This window comes from Dioscorea cayenensis, chromosome 5 (genome assembly GCF_009730915.1).
Source record: "Dioscorea cayenensis subsp. rotundata cultivar TDr96_F1 chromosome 5, TDr96_F1_v2_PseudoChromosome.rev07_lg8_w22 25.fasta, whole genome shotgun sequence".
In the NCBI taxonomy this organism is placed as follows: Eukaryota; Viridiplantae; Streptophyta; class Magnoliopsida; order Dioscoreales; family Dioscoreaceae; genus Dioscorea; species Dioscorea cayenensis.
Window position 1 is genome coordinate 30487859 of NC_052475.1, and position 25149 is coordinate 30513007.

The 25149-nt window shown below is 33.2% G+C and overlaps 4 protein-coding genes across 6 annotated transcripts; all 4 read left to right on the plus strand.

Moving 5' to 3' along the window:
• Positions 1 to 1600: 1600 nt before the first annotated feature.
• LOC120262423 (ran guanine nucleotide release factor) lies at positions 1601 to 6413 on the plus strand. Of its 2 annotated transcripts, XM_039270525.1 has the most exons (9): positions 1601 to 1862; positions 3332 to 3450; positions 4764 to 4874; positions 4994 to 5029; positions 5157 to 5294; positions 5479 to 5565; positions 5789 to 5836; positions 5921 to 5997; positions 6097 to 6413. In XM_039270525.1, exons 3-9 carry the CDS (start codon positions 4800 to 4802, stop codon positions 6245 to 6247), a joined length of 612 nt encoding a protein of 203 aa, XP_039126459.1. In that variant the 5' UTR covers positions 1601 to 1862; positions 3332 to 3450; positions 4764 to 4799; the 3' UTR covers positions 6248 to 6413. The 2 variants fall into 2 exon arrangements, with proteins under 2 accessions (XP_039126459.1, XP_039126460.1); XM_039270526.1 differs by lacking the exon at positions 3332 to 3450.
• Positions 6414 to 13576: 7163 nt separating this feature from the next.
• Positions 13577 to 15758, plus strand: LOC120262300 (transcription factor TCP15-like). The gene is made up of 2 exons (XM_039270394.1): positions 13577 to 15324; positions 15431 to 15758. Exon 1 carries the CDS (start codon positions 14206 to 14208, stop codon positions 15322 to 15324), a length of 1119 nt encoding a protein of 372 aa, XP_039126328.1. The 5' UTR covers positions 13577 to 14205; the 3' UTR covers positions 15431 to 15758.
• A 2191-nt stretch (positions 15759 to 17949) lies between these two features.
• LOC120259850 lies at positions 17950 to 21349 on the plus strand. 2 transcript variants are annotated; one of them, XM_039267298.1, is made up of 10 exons: positions 17950 to 18094; positions 18169 to 18335; positions 18413 to 18477; positions 18622 to 18662; positions 18820 to 18908; positions 18991 to 19104; positions 20071 to 20148; positions 20444 to 20509; positions 20774 to 20854; positions 21054 to 21349. In XM_039267298.1, exons 1-10 carry the CDS (start codon positions 17980 to 17982, stop codon positions 21159 to 21161), a joined length of 924 nt encoding a protein of 307 aa, XP_039123232.1. In that variant the 5' UTR covers positions 17950 to 17979; the 3' UTR covers positions 21162 to 21349. The 2 variants fall into 2 exon arrangements, with proteins under 2 accessions (XP_039123232.1, XP_039123233.1); XM_039267299.1 differs by having other exon boundaries at positions 18190 to 18335.
• A 966-nt stretch (positions 21350 to 22315) lies between these two features.
• Positions 22316 to 25141, plus strand: LOC120261117 (transcription factor BHLH062). Its single transcript, XM_039268831.1, has 5 exons — positions 22316 to 22471; positions 23005 to 23088; positions 23735 to 23853; positions 24069 to 24196; positions 24529 to 25141. Exons 2-5 carry the CDS (start codon positions 23021 to 23023, stop codon positions 24898 to 24900), a joined length of 687 nt encoding a protein of 228 aa, XP_039124765.1. The 5' UTR covers positions 22316 to 22471; positions 23005 to 23020; the 3' UTR covers positions 24901 to 25141.
• The last annotated feature ends 8 nt before the right edge of the window (positions 25142 to 25149 follow it).

Below are 25149 nucleotides of genomic sequence, written 5' to 3' on the forward strand. Positions count from 1 at the left end.
TAAATTCAAAATTACGAGTTGATATATACTTGTTTATCTTAAATTATATAATCACATAAAAATGACATTTATTTAGGACTCAATAGTAACTCTACCTTTTGTTTTGTTCATGTTTAACTATCTTGGTTTTTGTTTTAAATTTTTTCATATATCTACTATTTATATTTTATATAGCTTCAAATTTTATAAATATCTAGTAAGATTTTGAATATAAAAACATTATAAGTAATTCTCATAAGTCATATCCAATTGATTTTTTATTAGTATCTTATTTTTCAGGATGTTTTTATAATTTATAGAATTAATTATTATAACATTATTTTTTTATATTTGTTTTTTTTAAATTTAATTATGATTCTTAATATATATCTAAAATTCAATTTTGATAATATTATCAAATATAAATATAAAAATTAAATAAAATTTAAAATAATATATTAAGAGAAAATTCAAAGTATTATTTTCAAATTAATCACCATGAGAATAGATATTGAGTAAATTGTGAGTAAATGTTTAGTTTAATAAAAAATTAAATATATATATGAGAGGGTACGGGTACGGGTTTTACCCGTACCCTTTTCAATGGGTAAGGGTAAGGGTACAGGTAGGGTAGGGGCATACCCTCACCCCGACCCTGCATCTCAAAAAAACTAACTGTAATACCCTTACTCGCTGCATCGGTCAAAGAGGGTAATACCCTCCTTGACCAGGTACGGGTATGGGTATACCCGTCGGGTAGGGTACAAATTGCCATCTCTAACAACGGCTTCCAAATAGACAATTAAAAATATGATTTATTAAATTTTAAAAACTATCCGTTTCCAATCCGTTTCCAATCCGTTTCTAGTAGAAAGGGACTAGAAACGGATTAAAAAAATAACCGTTTCTAATAGTAAGGGATTCCAAATGGTTTTAAAAATTAATATTTTATATAAATATTAGAAAAGATCCGTTTCTAATAGAAAGGACTAGAAACGGATTTAAAAATTAATATTTTATTTAAATATTATTAAATATTAGAAAAGATCCGTTCTTAATTCGTTTCTAATAGAAAGGGAATAGAAACGGATCTAAAAATTAATATTTTATTTAAATATTATTAAATATTAGAATATATCCGTTTCTAATCCATTTCTAATAGAAAGAGACGGATTTAAAAATTAATATTTTATTTAAATATTATTAAATATTAAAAAATATCCGTTTCTAATAGAAAGGGACTAGAAACGGATTTAAAAATTAATATTTTATTTAAATATTATTAAATATTTGAAAATATCCATTTCTAATCCGTTTCTAATAGAAAAGGACTAGAAACGGATTTAAAAATTAATATTTTATTTAAATATTTTTAAATATTAGAAAATATCTGTTTAATAGAAATGGACTAGAAACGATGTAAAAATTAATATTTTATTTAAATATTATTAAATAGTAGAAAAGATCTGTTCTTAATATGTTTGTAATAGAAATGGACGATCTAAAAATTAATATTTTATTTAAATATTATTAAATAGTAATTTCATTATAATAATTAAAAAAGTAATTAAATAAAATAATAATAATAAAAAAACATACCCTTTAGGATTCACTTGAGCCCCAACCCTATATCAAACATTGCCTTGTGCTCCGACCCAACTATCCTCTCCTTCGGCGTCACCATTGCCGTCGAAGCCACGGCCGGCGCTGCTGCCGACGTTCCGGCACGGGCTTCTTCTCGATTAGGCTTCCTATCGCCGATCCCTTGAGCTTCCCAACGCCGACAAGCTTGAAGCCCTTCGCCAAGAGAACGCCGTGCTCCGCATCGCTAAGAACGACCTCGCCAAATTCCTCTCCAAAATCCATAACGGCTGAGCCATCAGGTGATAACCTTTTAATATGCTTTCATGATCTCCACTACCATGATCTGGATTGCATGGTATTTACATTGGGCCGGCTGAATATCTAAGGAAATTTGAAATAGCCTAAAATTTGAGTTCAATTTTGATGCAATTCCTCTTTTGATGGCTTGTTGTTTAGGGATGACACAGAGCCAACTTGTTCAAGTCTTATTTATTCATGGATGTAATTTTTGTGTTTTTTTTTGTTGTGTAAATGGTTTAGATCTTGTGTGAAAATTACTTGCTAGTTTTCTTAGTTTCTTGACACTGTAATATCTAGGTTTCTCTCTTGATCTCAATTCCCAAATTATTAATGGTAACATATATGTGCAATTTTTTTTATTAATTCCTCATCGATATGTTGTGGAGTTCAATAAATTCATGGTTGAAGATACTAAACTTCAGCCTTTTTTGACACTAGCTACTTACTTGTTATGGGTGTGAAAACCCTTGTATGAAATCTTATTCATTGTATCGGATTAGAGATTGTAGTCGTGTTTGGAATTATGCCAAACATTGAATTCTCCTTCTATTTACAGATATTTGGATTGAAATGCTAAAGATTCTGATGCTCGTACATCTGGTGTTATCAATTTTTTTTTTTTTGGATTTTATTGAACTAGAAGAATGCTATTGATGGGAATTGAGTTCTTGCACAAAATTCAGCAATAGTAAATAAACCCTCTTACGAGTCTTTAGAAGTCCTTTTGTATTCACTTACCTTTTTGATTATGATTGTTGGACCACTACAGTTAATGAGCGAGCTTGCCTTATTGTTGCTTATCTTTGGGTGAAGTATTTCATTTATATTTTATATCAGGCCTGACCTATTTGAGATACAGAGTAGTATACCTGGTTTTATGGTTGTTGTTGTGTATAGGAAGAGTTCTTTTGGTATTTATACTTGTTGTACTGAAAGAATCTCTTATTATGTCAACTGTTTCTATGCTTAAACTTTTATTGTTAACCAACTTAAGGGCTATAATGTTGATGGCTCAAGGCAATGATTGTGAGTTCTTTTCATAGTAGGTTAGATCTTGTGATGTAATTCATTGGAAAAGTATGCTTTATCACTCCCTTCTCAGAAGCATTTGGTAACAAGGATGCATGATAGCTTGAACCACCCTGCCTCTTCATAAAATCAATAGTTCTCTCTTCACCACCTAAATAGGAGGAGCTAAATTAAAATTAGGAAAAACCAGTGAGAAGATATGGAGATAGATATCTGCATGATGGACTGTTGACAAAAGAATATCATTTAAAGCAAAATATTCCAGAAAAAATAAACTCAGGTTCAACTTGTCATAAGCAGATGACAGACTAATGTGAGCGTCAAATGTAAATAATTGATGCTCAATTTCACGGCTTGAATCTTATAATATTATATAAAATAAATTTATTTTTAAGTAAGAAATTTAAATAACTATACTAAACATATTTCAAAAAATCAGAGTGGCGCAGCGGAAGCGTGGTGGGTAGACACCTCCCCAACCTTCTCGATTCATTCCTTTCCTCTTTGCTCTTTGCTTTGTCATCTCCGCTCTCCAAAATTTCCAGCAACCCATTAGAGGTAAGCACACTCTCCATCCTGCCTCTCCTCCTACGTTTATTCTCCACTTTTACATCTGAATTTATTCTGAAGCTGAATCAATCCCCTTTATGTTTTCCTTGTATTGTGTTTAATCATAGCCTGGAAGTAATTTGTTTCTCTGAGAGTTACTTCAGTTGTGTATGCAGATCAATGCTCTTGGTCTTTGCAAAAAAATCTAATCTTTATGCTTTTTCGTGCACTGCCGTTTGTAATTTCTATGTAAAGATTGAACTCATGCTACTTAATTCTGTTAATGTTGCTGCCCATTGAACATTACTGGATCAGTCTGATATTTGAATATTAATTGTCTTTGAGAAAGAAAAAAAAAAAAAGGAATTAGATAAGGAGCATGTCTATATAAAGCTTATTCATATTTATAAAAGAGATTTTGTGTGTGTGTGTTCCCATGGTAAGGTAATAAAACTTCAACATTGCTAATTTGGTGTGAAAGTTCTTTTTGATGTTAGAACTTTTTTATGACCATAAGCTTTATTTAATAAATTATATAGTCTTAAGCATGTCATATAACAATTTCAACATAGAAGATCATCAGTGACAACTGGGAAATATTACCGGATTAGAGATGGAATTGTCATTGATGATGCCCATAATTTCCTGCTGAGGGTTTTTTTTTTTTTGCGCTAGACTCAGGCTTGTGCTGTTTGCATCACTCAACATGGCACTTTGATAGTATTAATGTCGAGGTCAATGGTTGTTTTATGGTCGAGCGATTAAAATTACTTTTCTTGCATGTTGAAAATCTTTCATTCCAGTATTTTTTGAGACCAGCCTTTTACATGAGATTCTAGAGGGTGAGATGGCGGAAGTCTGGAATATTTTATGGCCTTTACTTGTTGACTTTTTTATTCATGCTGTGGCAAGGGCTAGAATTTTCGACATAAGTGAGAGGAGTGAAGACAATTATTTCCAATTCTTGTGAGAGATCAAAAGTTATATTTTTTTATCTTTGAATTCCTATTCTGGGCAATGTCATTTATGAGCAGCATTGGGTCTTGGTATTCCTTCTTGCTGTTGTTGTTTGACAGACTTGAGCTGCAATCATTGGGAAACTTGGTCGTAATTCCTTGTTGATTTTATCTCAAAGGTGGCATATACAGATTTGGGCACGATTTTTTATTTTGATGTTAAAGGGTTGATCTGTGAAACTTGATGTGATTAGAACTTGATGAATGAGTTGTAGTTGCCAAATGACTCTCTGGTTTCTTAAATCCTGTACTTTCAAAATTTTAGTTTCAACTGGCTAATTCACATTTTCATGTTTTGGAATACAGGAATAAAGAAAGAAACAAATATAGAATACCATTGAAATGCCGGGGGATGATTGTGTTGAGCGCCTCTTGTTTGGGGGTGCTATATCAAGTTACTTCCCTCTTAGGTTTCAGGTACTTTACTTGCACTGTTGTGTAAAATGGTCTATGCTTCTGGTTTGGCCATTGATCCATACTTAAGTTAATTCTTTTAAAAAACTAAAAGTTAATTTTGTTTTTATTTCTTGGAGCAGGATGTGAGTGCTATACGTGAAGTTCCTGATCATCAGGTTTTCTCACAATAAGTTTTTCAAGGCCTTATGTTATCTTTTTATCTTGTCGCTTTCTTGTATTGCTTTCAGATCTGAGAACATCATTTTTTTTTGTGCCACTGACGTGTTATTATAAAACTTGAAGGAAGTTTTTGCAGATCCTACTCGTGATGAGAGCCTCATTTTTGAGCTATTAGATTTAAAACATGAGGTTGAAGACAATAACAGTGCTATTTGGTTTTTGCAAGACATTGCTAGAGAACAAGATGCTGAAGAAAGCATGGTAACAACCATGAAATCCAAATATCTTTAAAATTAAGAAACATTTATCTATATGACTCATATATGACCGAGTCATATCTCAAACCGATATTAGATTCATTCGGATCTAAGATTAATACAGAATGATGAATGCATAGAAATGCTTGACACTGATCATGCTTTATTGTTAATTTCTTTTCGGCAAGGTTCTTGAGCATTCAGGTACTCTTGAGGCAACTGGTTTGCAGAATAGAGGTTCACCTGTGATAGTTAGCACTGCAATTGCACAAATGGTAATTCATTTAACTGATTTTATTGCTCAAACTTCAGCTTTGCAGCACACTATTGTTCGTTCTGTAATTGCAATTTCATGAAATTCAAGGCTGATGATTGAAATTATTCCTGAACTTCATATTCATCCTAGATAGCTACCTTCTTTTTTCTCTTTCCCATCCCATGAGGCAACCTATTTATTGTTGTTGCGGATTAACAATAATCAAAACATATGGTTTACAGGCTATTTCCAAGTCAAGACAGGGAAGGGAGGCACAAAATATTGTGCGGGTGGGTCACGGTTTCTTGTTGAGCATGCTAGTATATGAAAACTAGACGACGATCTGTTAACCTGCTGTGCTATTTTACTTCCAGGTATATCTTGCAAATTTGCGCCTTAAGGAAGTTGGAACTGATGTGCTGATCACTGCAAACGAACCAATCATAATAAAGTACGTTTTCTGCAATGTTAGAAAGGGCCAACCTTGTACATGGCACACATATAACATGATTGTACTCTTATCTAAGTATTTTACATTGTATGTTTTCAGTCCACTGAGTGAAAGCGCAGTGGCAGTAACAGCCGGTGTAGCTGTTCCTGCTGCACAAGCCGGATGCATGCCTGCAGCAGAGGTCTTCAAACTCGCTGTCACAAGCTTTAAAGTCCATGACTGGAATCTCTTTGGCGGTGCTGCTTCATAGACTAAGCACCAATAAACACATGTATGTTTGACAATTTTCTAAGTTTAAAAATTCAATCATTTGAATAACAAAAGCATGCTACTTTATTTTTCTTGGATGCTTGTCTGGTGCTGCAGCTTTGCTGCTTGTTATAATTCAAATCCCTGTCCCCCCTTAAGAATCAAAATTTGTGTGAGATCTAAACTTCAGAGATATCACACACACACACACACACACACACACTTACTTTTTAGTAGCACTAATTTCTGAAAAACCTGGTTGACAAGAAGTTGGCAGTAAAAGAAGTTAAAAATTCAGAGCAAGATTTTTCCTTCATCTCATCAGTGATGGATTATGTTTGCTGATGCATGGTTGAGTTGCTGCTGTCCCAACTTGTCGGCCTTCTCCTGATGCTCATCAATAATATCCAGTGCTTGTTCTTGCTGTCACACTGCTTATCAACATCAAGATCAAACAAACACTGGGCTCCATTACTGATCTTGACCGTATAATGCTTAATGATGCCTCTGAAATTATTCTGCTGCAACAATTATGCTGTGGGACCTTGACATTGGTGAAATATTTTCACTGTAACAACCTGTTTGTGACTATATGATTCTATGAAAAACCAAAAAGATGCCACACACACACACATACATATTTAAATATATATAGATATATATATATATATTTTTTTTTTATAGATATACTAATATGGTTAAGGGTTAAACTGGGGGGTGGGGTAACCAAGGTATTAAACTGGAAGACAGCACATGGAATCCTTCAGCTTTTGTGGCAATTGGAGGTCTCTGGTGTTAAAGAGGGTTCCATCATGCTCTCTGCCACCCTTTTGGGGTGTCTAAGTTTTGCCTATTGCTATTCATTTCTCTGTTCACCAACTATAGTTTCTTGTCTCTTTGATTTCAGCCACAGATTGATTTTTGTATTCATATATATATATATATATATTTATTTATATTTTTTTTAACATAATTTCAAAAAAAAAAAAATGAAAGGGATTCCAACCATGATTAGATGGTTAAAACCCAATATATAATTTATTTAAATTTAAATTTTCATAATTTTAAATCCTAAAAAAATTTATAGGTGCAGAGATTAAAACCACAATGTGTTTTGTTTGTTATAAGTTAAATTTTTATATATTTGAATATGTTATTTTTATTTTTTGAAAAAAGTAATTCATAGGAGTACAATTGCGATTTAAATAGGTAGTGAATATCAATAAATAAGTAGTTTAAGAATTAGAGCTGGTACACCTATAATATGAGCAAGTACTTAAAAAAAAGTCTAAGAATTAGAGACAATATGCTTATAATTTGAGCTAGTAATCTAAAAATTAAAATGGATAAATATATAATCTAAATAGATATCTGGCGTTTCGAAGTAAGCTAGTAAATCCTGTCTACGCATCTAAATAAGTAAAGCATTATTCAAACCAGGTAGACCCTCAACCTTAGCAAATAATGAATACTTTTAAAGGGCAATAATTCATACTTTCTTTCCAACATCTTAATCAACAAACTATTTTATACTAACTCCAATTTCTCTCTTTTAGTCTCTGAACCACCAAATTATTCTAGAATTACTTTTATTTCCTTTTTTTTATTTTCCAAAAATAAAAAGAAAAACAATGACAATGACAATGACAAGAAAAAAAAGAAAATAAAAAAATAAAAATATAAGCACTTTAATATTATAAAAATAAAAAAATAAAAAATAATGTCTGCAATGATTATAAGAAAAAAATTATAGATAAAAATAAACCTTGTGAGTAGGACCATCAAATCACTCTGTAAATGTTACCCAACTTTTAATTTATTTTTCCATATATGCATGTATATAACTAATTAATATAAAAATATATATAATATACTAATATATAATCAAACAAGAGGTACATTCAAAAACTCATGGACTATCATTCATGGCATCATTTTGCCGTGTTGAGGCTGCACCAATCCCAACTCTACAAATTTTAATTTTTAATTTTTTTAATTTTTTTTTTCCGTAGATTGTTCTGGAATTAGATCAAGGATGCTTTGGATGATGCATCATGTCATCTCGTCATGTTGCTTGTCTACCTACTCTAAAAGCCAACTCTACTCAATTTTTGTCCCTTTTAGCATTTTAAATTCAAATACTTAAAATCATTTTTATTTTTTATTTTTTGTTTTTCTATAAAATAAAATTTGGAGGGGGCTACATATAATTATTGTCGGACTTTTATAAGTTACATATAATTTTGTTTTTGCACTTAATTTAACAGAAAAACAGGATATTACTAGAGATATTCTATTTTGGGTAAGTGTTTTTAGTAGGAGAATTTGCGTGTAATTATCTAAAATTGGAAGGGGTTATATACATAATTATGAGAAGCGGGCGGAGGTACACTTACCGGTACGCAACCCAAGCCTAGAGATGTCTAGTCATCAATGATCAATGGCATTTTCGTAAATCCAACTAAACTATGTGGGTAAACAGGAAAGGGCGCCACCTGATTGGCGGGCAGGTAGGACCCACTTGACGATGTGACGGGACCCAAAACAGAGGGCCCTCTTGTGATGACGTCATTCATAAGGACTAGTGTGGGGCCCACCTACTGCTCGATTTCCTCTGGTCGCTTCTATTGCGTCAGTGACGTCAGCCCTAATTTTATCCAAGGGTTGTCTGACGTGGCAATGGCAGACCCAGTAGTGGTGGGTCCCACCGATTGTAACGGGTCGGATCTTGATGGGTCTAGTGGGTATCCAACGTGATCCGACCATGGATTTTCAAGATCTAAAATATTTTACAAAACTTTCTGTCAAATTTAATTGTATAAATAATTAATTAAAATTTAAAAGCAAATTTATATATAAATATTGAAAATTCAGCCGCATTTATATAAAGATATCTAACAAAAACTTTGAGGTCACTACTGTAGTAATGATCAAACAATTGAGATATTTGACTTCTATGTAAAAAATTGAAGTTCAACTTTTTATTAAAGTATGATTTGAGGTATAAATATGATATTTATTCAAGTTATAAATAATTAATTAATTAAAAATAGTAGTGATTAGATCAAAGTTTAGTGTGCCTTAATTTGACATTAAAAAAAGAAAGGAACTTTTGATGAAGAGTTACCGTTGGTTTGTGGAAGTAAGAGCCATTTGATGGAATGTCTCTCAAACAATGGACTCAAAAAACAGCCTGAAAATTTTAGTCAAGTGGTTTTTAATCATCAATTAATGACTACATTGTTTCTTCACCTTGGCATTTAATTCTTGATTTAGTACAACAAAGTACATACTTACTATTTTCTCACATTCTCCCAAACAGCAAGTTTTCTTGTACTTGCTCCATTTTATTTGTATTATTTCCCATATAAGAAAAAATAAATAAATAAATGATTGATTTTTTTCATTTTTTTTTAAAAAGAAAAGAGAGAGAGAGAGAAGAAATAAAAACAAGAGAAGTGAGCCTTTAGTCTTGAGTGTATTAAATGTTGATAAAAACTAACAGTTATATGGAAAAAGAACTGTCGGCATGACTTGCTTTCATGAATTGGGGTCAAGTCTGACTGATACATAAACCCATCTTTTTCTCATTCATGTTCACGTTTGGCTCAAGAAGTCATCCCTTGCTTTGATTTTTATTTTTTTGATAAAGACTTCCTCTCTCTCTATTTTATATAAGCTTTTTTACTATTATACCCTTGAGGAAAAAAATCATATATATATATATATTATTTTTAATTCATCGGTTTTTTATGAACAAGCCCTCATGACGACTAAAATCTCTTCCTCTAAGACAAATCCTATTGATGGAAAACATGGGTTTTTTATGAATAAGTCCTCATGACGACTAAAATCTCTTCCTCTAAGACAAATCCTATTGATGGAAAACATGGGTTTTTTATGAATAAGTCCTCATGACGACTAAAATCTCTTCCTCTGAGACAAATCCTCATGACCAACATGGAATGAAAAAGCTAGTTCAAATTATATATAACTTGTATTATTACAAATAATTTCTATTCATTTATATTTAATACATGTTATAACCAAAAAAGAACTAAAAAATTTTACAACATAATGGATTATGATTTCATTGTTTCCTCTCTATTTATATTGGAAAATGAAAAAAGAGTAAAAAATAAAAAATAAACTTATTACTCATAAAATTTATAAGTTAATTTTCAACTATATTTATATAATTCAAACCTCCATCATTTTGACTTGGGAAGGGAACGAAATATTAGCTCTTCTATTATAAGAGTGGTTATGTAAATATTTTCTCTACATATTGCTTGTTTAAATTATTTTATATTTTTTTAATAAACATAGATAAACAACAATGTTTTGTGGTCATAAGAAAGATATATGAATATGTTATTTAAAATAAAGTGGACTATGAATATGTTTATGTGTTTTCTTTTTTTCCTTTTTTCTTATATTTAACATAATTATCTTCTTATAAACTTATTTCTTCATATATACATTTTTTTTCAATTTATCCAATCAATCACGTAAATTGTCCATTGTTATATAAATTTTCTTATTCATTTGTTACTTATGTTTTTAGTCCTGCCATTGTTTTGCTAATAATGGTTTTAGGTCTTAATCAAATCATGTGATTATATATTCTACATTATTAATCCAATCAAATCTTAATATGCTTTGTGTTTTTTCAGCCATTTGAGGGAATCTTGTTAGGTTTGGCTTCCTCTTGTCTTGCCCTAACTTTGTTGTGACTTACAAACAACTTCCTTGTTTTTTAGATTTCTTCTTTGATTTAATGTTTGGGAAATTGCACATTTAAACTCTATTTAAATTTGAGTGTAGCTCAATTTTTTATTAAAAAAATTAAAAATAAATTTAAATTTATAGCTGATTGAACTTAAAAAAATTAAGTTATCTCATTTGAAATATAGTTGAAAGACCACATGCCATTACAATACTGTTTTTTATATTAGGTTTGGTTTTAATAATTTTTTTATGAAATAGTACATGACAGTGTATATCCTAAATTACTTTTAAACCGAATAGTTTAGTATCACATCTCTTCGATAAATATATGTTACATAGAATTTAAAATATTTAGACAAAGACTAATATGCAGGCGAATAAACTCAAAAAAAATAAAAAATAAAAAATAAAAAAGTCTAGGGTTACAAGTTGAACCCCTTGAGTACCTCACCCTTAAGTTAAATGGTCATAACTGTGACAACTAACATTGTCTCTCATTTTTCTCTCTTTTATATCTCTAGTTGTGCCATTTATCACTTTACTCCAAAGTTGCAAACATTCTAGTCAAACGACACCATTTTGGATAATCAACCCCTAGTGAATGTTTGGATTTAATTAGAAATTGTATGCTATGGTCCTACCCAAATCTAACAGACCATTTAAGTTTAACCCCAAAAATAAAAACACATCAAGGTAGATAATGGCAACATTATATGCATTAATGGACAAAACATCAGCAAAGAGACAAAGTGCTTATTTTTGATATTATATATGAGATATCCTTTTGTGGTGCTTTTTTGTTTGTTTTTTTTTGTTTTTTAATTCAACTTGACATGAAACAATATTATGACAAGACATTATTAGTGTCAAGATTAAGAATTAATTATTTTTTAAATGCAATTAACTATTTTAATGAAAAGAAAAAAGGTACTGTGATGTTACACTAAAAAAGAAAAAAAGGAAGTGGAGATTTGTTTGGTTTTTACCATGCATGATGCCTAGCTAACATTCCATACAAGATTTGATCACACAATGCTCCAAAGGGTTAAAAAGTTAAAAACAAACAAGATGATATTAAAGTACCGTGACAGTGGAAGTATTCAAACATTGGTTTTAATTTTGCCACATGGCAATAAATGTCTCAAGGACAAAAGTGGATATCATACATAACTATTGTTAGTAAAAGATTGTATCTTGTTTTCATTTTAAAAAAAATACATAATTAAACAACTTAAAATTAAGGAGAGTTTCAACAAAATCATCTTTGCAAGTTTGGAATGGTTGTAGTTATGAGTTTTAGACAATTAATAATAAATAAATAAAATAAAAACAAATAAATATATGTGAAAAATTCATAACTGACAAAACCACAAACAGAAGAGATGAAGATGATGATTTTACTATATTGAAAATTTAGTATAATGGTAACAACTTAATTTATCAAAGTCATTACATTATAATAAAATCTTAAAATATATTTAAGTGTTAGTGTATTACAAATTAGGTTAATTAAGATTTAATTTCGGTCTAAGTCTAATTTTGCTATAGTTTGGTGTTGTCCCACCCCTGACTATCATCATAAATTAAAAAACTGAAGCTTTTACAAATAAAATTAAATAGAATTGGGTTATAAACTCTATTAGTTGTATTGAACTAAAATAAAAGTATATAACAAATATAAAAAATTAATATCTATCAAATAAACGCATAATTTATTAAAATATCAAAAACCAATTATATTCAGTGAATTGGAACCAGATGGTTTAAATAAAACAAACTTTATTAATTAATATCTAAATTAATTCACTAATCCCAAGCTGAGTTGTTATATAGTGATTAAATAATAGTGTCACATTGGTATAAGTGTGTGATGAATGATAAGGAACACCCTGGGTTCCAGTTCACCCATCTGAATGCATTCTATAAAATAAGCTCACAAGAATGTTCCATGGTTTGTTTGCATCTCTCTTTACTCCAAAATATTTCTTAACATGCATTAAAGGAGCGGAAGATTAACATTAATCACGCCTCTAATTAAGTTTGCCCGCATGACAAACTTTACTAAAACCCAGACTCCTATGCTTGCTTATTTATTATAAATAATAAATAACTTAAACTACAGTTAAACACAAAGACATTGATCACGGAATGAAAAAAAAAAACCCTAACCCTAACCCTAACCCTAAACCAAAAAGTTGATGGTAAGTGATGAGGTTTGGCCGGAGAAGGGGCAAAGGGAAAGGCAGATGGGAAAAAGGTGACGGAGGAGAATGATTACAAGGGTGGAGGGAGGGTCCCACAAAGAGGGTGATCTTTTCTTCTTTGCAGTCTCTCATATTTTTTCATTTTTTGACTTGCTAAGAGTGGGACCCACTTACCCCCCTCTCTATCTCAATTCTCAGGCCACTACTGTCTTTATGGATTGAATGATAAAGAGCACCGCACGTGGACTCTGAGCCAAGTGACTGCCCAACCACAGTAATTGGAAAAAATTAATTAAATTATATATATATATATATATATACTTGGGAAAAAGGAAAAAGAAAGAAAATAGAGAAAAAGGAAAAGCTTATAGTAAAGCAAGCATTTCCCTCAAAAACCCTTGCTTTCCATTTCATGCCACTCTATAATTTCTACTCATTGTAATTGTTGCTTAAAGTTTTCCTTCTTCTTCTTCTTCTTCATCCTGTAGCAAAAGAGAAAAATAATTAAATGAGTCTTGAGAGGGATAAGCAATTGTTATACAGGTGATGCATATATATATTTGTATACATGCAAAACACACCTTCTTCATCTTTATCTTTGGATCAATATCTATAATAGTTCCCCATCCTTCTTCTTAATTCCAACCCCCAGCTTCACTTATCATCATCATGTGAATCACCTATTTTATTCTATTCTATTCTTTCTTCTCTTTTAATTAATATTCCTATGTGATTGTTGTGTCTTAACACTTTCTCTCTCTCAGTCTTTCTTTTCTATATACTTTAAACAAACACTCCCATGATGATCAAAGTCTGAGTTGTGCCTCTGATTCCTCCAAACTCCTAAAAAACATTCTTCGATCTCCACCTCGATCGCTCCTTCTCTCAAAACCCTAAAAGCCTTGATCACTCACACACAGTACACTATCATAATCATAATCATCATCATCATCATCATCATCATCACTACCACCAAGAAAAGCAAAAGAAACATAAAACCCTAATAACCATGGTCTGATCAACCATGGAGGGAGAAGGTGGCACCGGAGCCCGCCGCCCCAACTTCCCTCTCCAACTCCTTGAGAAGAAGGAAACAATAATAACAACAACAACAACAGCAAGTGATCCCTGTTTCTCCTCCACTCCAACCCCTTCTGAACCCTCCAAGAAACCCCCTCCCAAACGCTCATCCACCAAAGATCGTCACACCAAGGTCGAAGGCCGTGGACGCCGCATCCGCATGCCTGCCCTCTGCGCCGCTCGCGTCTTCCAACTCACCCGTGAGCTCGGCCATAAATCCGATGGTGAAACCATAGAGTGGCTTCTCCAACAAGCGGAGCCAGCAGTCATCGCCGCCACCGGCACCGGCACCATCCCTGCCAACTTCACCTCCTTGAACATCTCCATGCGTAGCTCTGGCTCTTCCCTCTCCGCTCCTTCTCATCTCCGTTCCTCCCCCGCCTGCATCTTCTCCCCTTCCACCACCTCCGCCACCGCTCACTACTTCGGCCAACCACTCCGCTCACGCTCTCATGATCATTGGGATCCATTGCAATCTGAAGTCCCTTCTTCCACTTCTATGCTCAGCTTTCATCCTGACACCACCTCCGATGCTGCAAATGCTCGCAAACGTCGGTGGGAACAAGAGTCTCATAATATCCAACAACACCATGAGCAACAACAGCAACAGCAGCAACAAATGGCGAGTTATAATACTACACAAAGCAACAGCAGTAGCAGCAGTAGCCATGGACAGCATGTTCCTGCAACTCTTTGGATGGGATCAAACCCTAGTGGTCATTTTCCAGGTGGTGATTCCATGTGGTCTTTCCCATCAATGGGGCCTGGCAGTGGTACCACTACTATGTTCAGAGGTTCCATGTCTAGTGGCTTGCAGTTCATGAATTTTCATACTCCAATGGCTTTACTACCTATACAGCAACTTGGGTTGGGGTCTGGAGTTGGTGGTAGTGAAGGTCATATGGGTATTCTTGCTGCTCTCAATGCTGCTTATCGTCCTCCCGGTGCTGCTGCTGCTGCTGCTGCTGCTGGAGATGGTAATGGAGGTGGTGCAGGAGGGTCATCTCAGCAAGCTCATGGAGGTGGTGATCGGCATGACACCATGAGCACCAGTGATTCTTAGGTTTGATGAATGTTTTTAATTATTATCTTTTTCCATTTGGGTTTTAATTTGTTTCTTCTTTGAATTTCTCTATGATCATTTCTTCTTATATTTGTTGAATATAAAGATGCTGGTGAAAATACAGTCAAGCAGTGAAGCTGGCCATTCTTTGATATATGATGATCAGTGAGTGGAAAGAAAGAAAGAAAGAAAGAAAGATCAAATTAAAGTGAGGGGGATGAATCATGAATGGATATTGATCAACATATATATCTTTTTTTTTTTTTAGGGTTTATATATATATATATATGAGTTGGTTGGGCTGTAGCTAGTAGTACTAGTCCTGAATGAATTTGCTGGCTTTTTTCTTTTCTTTTTGAGAGGTGTGGTTATGAGTTTTGATTCAGCAAAGTGTTTGTCATACAATGATGATCATATTTCCATTATTCTTTTTAGTCCTTTTGTTTCACCACCTTTTTCCATGGTTGGCTTCATCTCTCCATGGACTTTGGATCCCTAAAACCATTAACTACACACTAGCATTAGTAGACAGAGAAAGAGAAAAGAGAAAGGGAAGAGAAAGAGATGGTGAAAGGAAGTATAACATAACAAAACACTGCAAACAGTGAAGAGATAGGGAGCATATATGATCAGCATTAAGGTCTATAGTGAGTCAGCTCCAAAAACTCAAACACACAGTGCAATCTTATCAAGGATCTCTCATGGCCCTTGTGGTGGGTTTCAATCAACTTTTTCCTCCCTTTTCTTTATGAAACTAAATCATAAAAGAATATATCTCTTACCTGTTCTCCCACTTTTAATATACTCATCCACCTTTAAACAAACCAATGTGGTGTTGGGGAACAAGTTCATAACTCACTGCCTGAGTGCTGAGTGTGTTCTCTCTTGTTTATTTGGGGGTTTGTGTTTCTCATGTCATGTGTGGGCTCTCTCTCTCTCTCTCTCTCTCTCTCTTGATGATAAAAGAGTAGAGCTTTGGCAAGGTGCCAAATGAGCATAATACCATGCTTGAGCTGTCGGTTGTTTTGTTCCCACATTAGACCTGTCACATGTTATATGTCATGGTTGGTTTGGTTTGAGAATGCCTAACACCTTCTTCTCTCTTTTATACCACATGTACATATATATCTATATATCTATATATTTATTCTTATACTTTTTCTTCCTCGTTTTACCTTTTTTTTTTTAAACATCTATAATAATACACTAGGTTGGTCTGTGTGATATATCTTAAGTTAAAAATATTCTTTATGTTTCATAATATTATTATTGTTAAATAAAGTGTATTTAATAGTTCAATTTATTTCTGGATATTCTTCTTCATCCCCAAAAAAAGGGCTTTGTTGATTTTTTTATTTTATTTTATTTTATATGGTTATATGATAAAAGAGTATTCTCTCTTATCCACCTTGAACTGACACCAAATGCTCTATTTCTTTGAGTGTTTTAATTTTGATGTTGATGGGGAGAACAGTGAACATGAAACAGTAGCTAGCTAGATCTACACCTGAATTTTCTTGGTCAGTGGTTTTTTTAATTATTATATATTGTCTCAAAGTTGTCTAATTAGCACAATGTCAAAAGGTTGTCCATCCTTTTCAATCTATATTTCACATTATTTGAGGAGATATATAATTGATTTTTTTTTTTTCATGTCAATCATCTTGACATGTATGAAGCATTCATGAACCATGATTCCAAAGTGGTTGGATGTTTGAACCTAGATTTTGTATTCATTAGTGCTTTGAACTTAGTCTCCTAACTAGTTGATTCAAATTCTATCATCAATGCCACATTAATGCTTATCTAATTAGATTTTCAATTGAAGACACCTCTTTATGGCTTTGTTCATTCACTCCTATTTTTCTTTTTCATGTTGCTTAATCTATGTTATTGCTGAAATTTAAAATTTAATATATTAGACATAAGCGCCGGTCAAGATTATATATATACTTCATCAATAAAGTTGGCCCAAATGATAAGAGTATGTGTTAATTAATTAAATGATGTTGAATTAGAATTTTTATACATTCAAAAACATATATTTATTGAGACAAATATATCCAAATAAAGTTTTCAATATATCGCATGCACTTCTCACTTATTTTATTTAAATTATATGAAATAAAATTATTATTTAAAATTAATATAAAATTTATTGTCATATTTGACATATTGCGTAGATTTATTGTATTAGCAAAAAAAAACCTACTCTCATATATTAATTTGTTTATTTTAATATGATATCTAATTACTCAAAACAACTGCTATAAATTCTAACAAATAAAAAAAATGAGAGAAATAATTCAACAGTTGATATTGAACATTCAATTATTGAATTATTTTCAGAATTATAAGTTGTTTTGACTTACTTAATTTCTCTAGTAAACAAAACCCTTTAATTAACTTCAAACGGCCATGGACCAAATAATTACAGTGTGTTTTTTTTTTTTTACCAATTAGTAGTAATTTTGCAAGAAAAGGGATATATGATTTTAGAATTTATAGAGATATACATGCAAATACGCACAAATAGTGTTCGCCAATCGTGAACTGCCACGTAATCACCGTAGCGAGTTCAATGATGGTCAGTCCTAGGTTAGTTAACGTGATCCGCGGTCCACCAGATCACTCAACCTCCATTCCGACAACGAAATGGCGAGGATTCGAAACCAGCTCGGTCGCGGGGGGGCTCCCGCTGCGATCTGGATCTCCTCCTTGCTTCTCTTCTACCTCGCATTTAGATCGATCAAGGAGAATTCCAGTCCTGGTACTCCATCTTCGTAGTTATCCGCTTTCAGATTTTCCCCAATTTTTTTAGGAATTTTTCGGTCCTGGAATCAGAGTCAATGGTGTTGGTCTCAGATCAGAGGTCTAGGTTATATGAGAAGATGTCCCGGGATCTGGATGAGAAAGGGGCTGCGTTTCTCAGAGGTGGAGAGACCTCTCAGTCGCTCTCCCTTTCCGATATCTTCGATTTGAGAGATGGGGTCGTGACGCCGAAGCTCAAGGTTTGGTTGAATTCTTGATGTGGTTTTGTTGTATTTTAAAGTAAAAATTAATTTTTCCCTCTTTTTTGTTAGATTAGGCTGCGGATCCTCCTGTTCGGGCTACTGTGCTTTATATGGGTACCGATTTTTCGATGCCTATCTCGTAAGTTTTATTTAATTTTTATCATTATTATTTTTCATGTTTTTCCTCTGAATTTTCCCTCATAATTCATTGGCATGGAATTTAGTTCTTATAGAATGCTTGGATTTTTTTTATCCAAAATTTGTTTTGGTTGGTTTGCTACAGGGAAGCTGTAAGAGATGTATTTCTTCCCTATTTTGGTCAAGGTAACACCTTTTGTTTGATATGATTTAATTTTGTACTCTGTTGTAAGATGCAAAGATTGTTATATAGAATAGAATAAGCACATTTGGAGTCTCTTCAATTCATTTGTTTGATTTATGTAGTGAGAAGATTGATAAAATCTTTGGTTGCCTTGGGCAGCTATTTGGTTTCAGAATTCAAGTCTCTACCATTTCAGTATGTTTCATGCCTCCCATCATATTACTTCTGTTGTCGCAACTGATAGTGAGGTATGCTGTGAAATTGCTGTTATTTTCAGCATCGTGGTGAGTTTGTATTATGGTACTGATTTTATTTTTTCTGATTCTTGAGATTGAAGCTGAGGCAAATGCTATCAAAGTTGTTGCAGAGAGCCTTTGTCCTTTGGATATTGTTTTAGATAGAGTGATATTGACATCAACTGGGGTGCTTCTAGGTTGTTGGCAGGTTTGTACATTACTATCGTGGGAGTTTTTTAGAACATCATGCATTGCTAATCTTGTTTGGAGTCCTTTGAATTTATTTATTTATTTATTTTTAAATGGCTGCTTATTGTGTGCTTTACCTTGCAAAAATTTTGAATCTCTCCGCAATATGATCTATTACTCCATTATATACTTATTGTACTTGTTTTGTTTATTGTTTTCTTATAATATGAAGATTTCACCACTTGTAATGATCCTGATTAACCAATTAACATGGCTGAGAAAACTTTTGTGCGCCCCTAATGTTCTGGTTTGCTCAGTATTGTTATGATTTGAGTGGCTGTAGAGTGTGGCAATTTTGTTTTATGATATGATCTTGATGGTTTACTGCTTGCTAATTGTAAAGAATGATATGGGATACCATATGGCACATCGTACATTATGTAACTCAAACACAATTTAGAACTTAAAGGATGCAATTTCTAATGTAACAAATCATATTTCCTCAGAGAGCATATATTTTAAATCCATATTGTTTCCCTGCTGAGGCTTGCGTCCATGCCTGGTTCTTAGCAATAATGTCCATATTGATCGCTGTAGGGGAAAAAAAAAAAAACCCGACAACAGATCATCTCAGGATTGGACCATAGGTGAAGGGACATAGAAAGAAAGAGGGAGAAGATAATAATATATTATAATAAACCAAACTTTTATAATATATTCTCCAGAGTCATACCTTAGACTTTTTATGATCATATAGGCTTGTTTATTTCTTTCTAAATATCAGATACTTCCTAATGAAATGATAATATTTTGAAATACATGTAATTTCTAAATAACAATGCAACTAAATATAAACTCACCAAGCATATTTAAAATCCTAAACATATTCTAAAAATGATTTGATGTGGTATAATTTTCTTTTTGTTGAGTTTCTTTCTTCTTAGACATCTATGGTTTTTCAGAACTCATCTTTCCCATATTCCAGGTCCTCTCTGGTACAGATCCTGTGACAATTCGGAAAAAGTTGAAAGATGCCCTTCCCCGTGCACCAGAAAAGCAATTAGTAAGACAATGGCTCTTTTGGCTATCCTTTGCACAAAAACTAGTTCTTCTTATGCTTTTCATGCTACTAATAAAATAATAAATTATGGAATATGAGTTTTCATAGCCATTAAAAAAATACACCTGTTCATCTTCCCTGCTTATGTGTCATTCTCCCTGAAGAACAATTACAGCACAATCTTTTTTCTTTGAAGGAATTACATGCTTCACATTGTTGGATTGGCATAACATGCACGAATTGTTATTGTGAATACTTTTTCTCCATTTTAATTTTGTGTTTCCTGTTATGTGTGCAGTATGATCCTCTTATACTTCATACTTCATTTGCAAGGGTTTTGGGACCTCCAAAGGTTCCAGTGGAGGTACTTTTTTAACTGCAGCATGAATTTTGTTAGCATAAATATGTCTTAATTGTTGTTCCATCTTTACTCGCAAGTGAGAGCAAATCGTTTACTCATGCACATTGGCAATATTTTTTTTTTTATCTCATAAAATATATCTCCAACAAGAAATGAATAATTCCTTATTTTCCAATTTGTTAACATACAATACCTGTTTTCCATGATCATTTCTAAAATATTCATGTCATTTTTTAAATTATCTTATGCAACACTGTTGTCTTCTAGGAGATGGAGAAGCCCTTCAATCAACTTCAGTTTTTCCACAATCTTGTTGAACGCATCAACAGCAAGATTCATGGTTTTAAGGTAGAAGTACATTCCAGTGTCCTCACCTGAGCAGGTTTCTGTTTGTTTACAATTGAGTTGCAATGACATTGTCTACAAATATCTTACAGATGTTTTTCTTTGTTGCTTTCCAACAATATCAATCTACTTATAATTTCTCGTGACGCATTATCTTGTGGCTTATAAATCTATTATGGTGAATATTCATGCTTAACTGCAGGCAAGAGTATCAGAGCTATGGTTTGTCGAGGAATATGACGTCCTGGCACTAGCACTGAATGGTAGAATGAATGTACACAGGTTTCATCTCGGTTGCTCCCCGAATTGAAACCTTTTAAAGTTGACTGTCGTATGCGCTGCTGATGGTGTATGTATCAACTTGTAGATTCTGCATTTGATGTTGAGTGTTCATAGTTTTCTTTCCACACTTTGTGAGTTCTTACCTGTAAAAGTACTATTGACATTTTCTAAGGATGAAGTTATATTTAGGTACCAAATATACCCATGTGTTCCTCTTCTCATTTGAGCACTTGAGTATCTGATTCCTTTGATGGTTGATAAATTATTCATCTTCTTGTTATAAAGCTGTCAATTTAATTAATTAATTTATTATTGCATTAGTTTAAACAAAATTGTTTTTATAAATTTATTATTATTATTTTTTTTTTGTGGATGTGATAAGTCTCGACTCTTGACTTAGGATAGGATCTGTAAACGCAGCGATGTGAATCTTTTGCTGATCCAATGTACACGTGTCATATTATGATTTGATAGTCATGTGGGCTCCACAAACGTGGAGAACGTGTTATCCACGAGTGTGCCACGAGCTTCATTGTGTTAAATCAGTGACGCGTCTCTCTTCCGCTCCATGCCATGCAGCCCACAGAGAAATATAGACTGCTGATGTGGCAACCAACCATACCACAATTACCAAAATAACCTCCAATGCATATTTATTTTTCAATTTTTTTTGGTTGTCAATTTTTTTTTAAAGTTTTAACATACACAGAAAGCAATAAGTTATATATCAATTTTTTTTCCATTTTAAATTATAATTATACATGCAATAAATCTGTACTTTATAAACTGTATTTTTTTATATAACCTAAATATATATATCTAAGAAAAATATATTAAACTACTATTACAATAAGAGAGTGGTATTCTATCTCTCCCAAATTTAAAGTTAATAGGGTTTAAATAAATTAAAATATTTAAAATATTTAAATTAAAATTATAAAACTAGAAATTAATCTACTCACCCTTTAACTGTATATAAGTAAGAATATCAATTCATAGGATATGGGAGATAAGAGGATATATATATATATATATATATATAAATATCTGGAGAATTGGAAGGGCAAAGAGGTAAAAGGGGCAAATATTATTAAAGAAAAGAGCGGGTGGGGGCATATTTGGTTAGGTAGGGAGGAGGAGTGTGAGGGTGGAGAGGACACGTGGCGGCACAGGCGGTGGGTAGGACGGATAGTGCGAAGGAGGGTGGTCGCCACGCGCGGTTGCGTGGGATCCGACCACCCAAAAACCATAAACAATACCATCAAGCTCCAAACTCTCCCCAACTCAAAGCCCGCAACACGCCCCTTCTCTCTGGATCCATCTCTTCTCCTCGTTTTGGTATCTCATATACATCCTTTCTTTCTCAAAATCGGATTTTTTTTTGTTGAGCTTTGGTGGTTTATGTTAATTTGATGTATGGTGTTGGATTTATGTAGATATCTCTGATTTTTTTTTTTCTTTCTTTTTTCGCCTTTTGATGTGGTTTTAGGGTTTAAAGTCTTACACTTTCTGTACCTCTTGATTTGTTTGTTTTACTTGTTTTTTTTTTTCTCTTTGAGATGTTGTTTTAGGGAAAAAGTTGGAAATGGTTGAAAGGCTTGATTTTTTTTTTTTTTAAGGAGGTTTGTGTAAAGAAAGAATTTTTGTGCATTAGTTGTGAATAATGAAGTATATAGTAGTATCTATTTCTCCTTGTTTTAGTACTCTATGAGTATGAGATGATTCTCTATAGATTAGTGTTGAGGCTAGTGAGTAGCTTAATGTTGCTGTTTGTTGGGTTTCACCTTTTCATCTGTGTCTCTTTTGTTTAAAATTTTTTTTTTTTAATTTTTTTAAGGATTACTTACTGACATCTGACTCAATTTTTGCAGATACTATAACTTGGGCATGACCCCAAATCAATCTCCCTCAATGGTTGATGATGCAAATGTCATAGCAGAGAATATGGCTGGAGAGTTAGTTCATATTTGCTCCCTTCCTGATCAATTGGAGATATCATTGTTCTTTCATTTTCTACATGGAAAAACCATGATTTGTGCTTGCTTATTTCTCTTTTGCATATGATTGGTAGTTTAGTAAGTAGAATGAACAGTGTAGTTTGTGAAATAGTATAACTGGGATTCAGTTTGCACTGTAGAGGGTCTTTTGCCAACCAGTCTACGTTATGTTTGCTTGCCAAAATTGATGTACATTTTTCAATGGATTAGTAGTGTTTTTTCAAGTTTCCTCTTCAAAAGAGTAGCTTTGTTTGCTAATCTTTTAGTGATAGTTTTAGGAATTTGCTGAGAAACTTTAGAAATGTTCTTCAGGTACTTAGTTTTCCTGTAAATAGTGCAAATTAGTCTCTTTTACGAGTTCTTGTAAGGACAAAATCACCATTGAACAGAATGTGTGAAGTTATTTTTCTCTTTTGTGCAAGCATGCATCAGTTGATGAAAAATGTCTTGAATGTCTATTTTATGATCTACCTGCATTTCATTCTCCCAGTTTAACCCTAATTTCTCCTCTTTTTGGATGTCATATCACAGTAAATGGTGTTACAATTGTGGCAACTCTCATTCCTGGGGTTTCATGTGTGATTTTTTTTTTTTTTGTTGGCAGAGCTCTTCCGAACAGAAAAAACAATGGAAAGATTCCTAAGAAGATACACAAGGCTGAGAGAGAGAAGCTGAAACGTGATCATCTGAATGAACTTTTTCTTGAGCTGGGTCATGTGCTTGGTAATTTACTTAAATTTCTGAATCCTTTTTTATTCAGATTTCCATTAATCCTATGATTAAACTGGGTCAAGCCTCCATTCTTCTCATATGCATAGGTCAATCATTTTATTGAAATAAAAATTCATTTGATGATATTGAACATGTTCTTATTCCTGAATTAAGATAATAACTTTTTCTCCCTTTTTCTTTCTAAAGATAGTTTATCTATTTTTCAGAGCCATCTCGGCAGAATAATGGCAAAGCCTGTATATTGGGTGACGCCACTCGGTTGCTGCGAGATCTTATCGCACAAGTTAAATCTCTGCGAAAAGAAAATGCGGCTTTGGTGTCTGAATCTAGCTATGTATGTGGTCTTCAATCCCTGATCAATGCCTGTTTAACTAGTGAGCTTTCTTCTATTTCTTTTATACACTCAAACCTGTTAAAATTATGAGCATCTATACTCAATAAATTAAGCACATCAAATCAATTTATGTAGATATAATATGCAACCAGGAGCTAACTAAAGGCTGGTCAGCTTATACAGAGAAATTTGTTTTGCAAGTTTTTGTCTGGAAATATAATCTGTTAAATGCCATCAAAACAATGAAAGTTATCCAAATTTGATAACGGATTGAAGGAGGCATGTATAATTTTCTGGTCACCAAAATCATAATTTATTGAAACTGTTAACAGGTCACTGTGGAGAAGAACGAGCTCAAAGATGAGAACTTGGTCCTAGAAGCCGAAATTGAGAGACTACAAAATGAGCTTCGCGGGAGGCTGCAGACTGATTCTGCGCCCCCTCAGACTACAACGGTCACCAGTGCACAGCCGATGCAGCAACCCCCGCTGGTCGGGCCATTGTTCGTGGTTCCCCTCCATCAAGGGATTCATCAAGAGATCGAACCATGCAATGAGGCCGAAGCGGCTCCCAAACCACCCTCGTTAGTTAGGAGACCACAGGCCAGATACCCAGCGCCATCAGACTCATGGCCATTGGAGCTACTCTCTAGGCATCAACATAGTGCTAGCAGTTCCAGTGCCACTACAAACAGTGGAGACTGAAAGCCAAGATCACCGTAAATGAGCAGTCAAATTCTTATTCCCTTAAATCTTGTCTTTCAATTCCTTGCTGAGTTTTAGCCATTAGTCATTTCTTAAGCAATTGATGATGTTGAAAAAAAAAATCCATGTTTTCTCTTCTGTTTCTAGAGGTCAGGGATCAGTTCTTGTAAATTCTGACAATGCTGTATGAAAGATTTTTCAGGGAACAACACATTGAATTGCAGAGCCAACACAATTATTAGTACATCA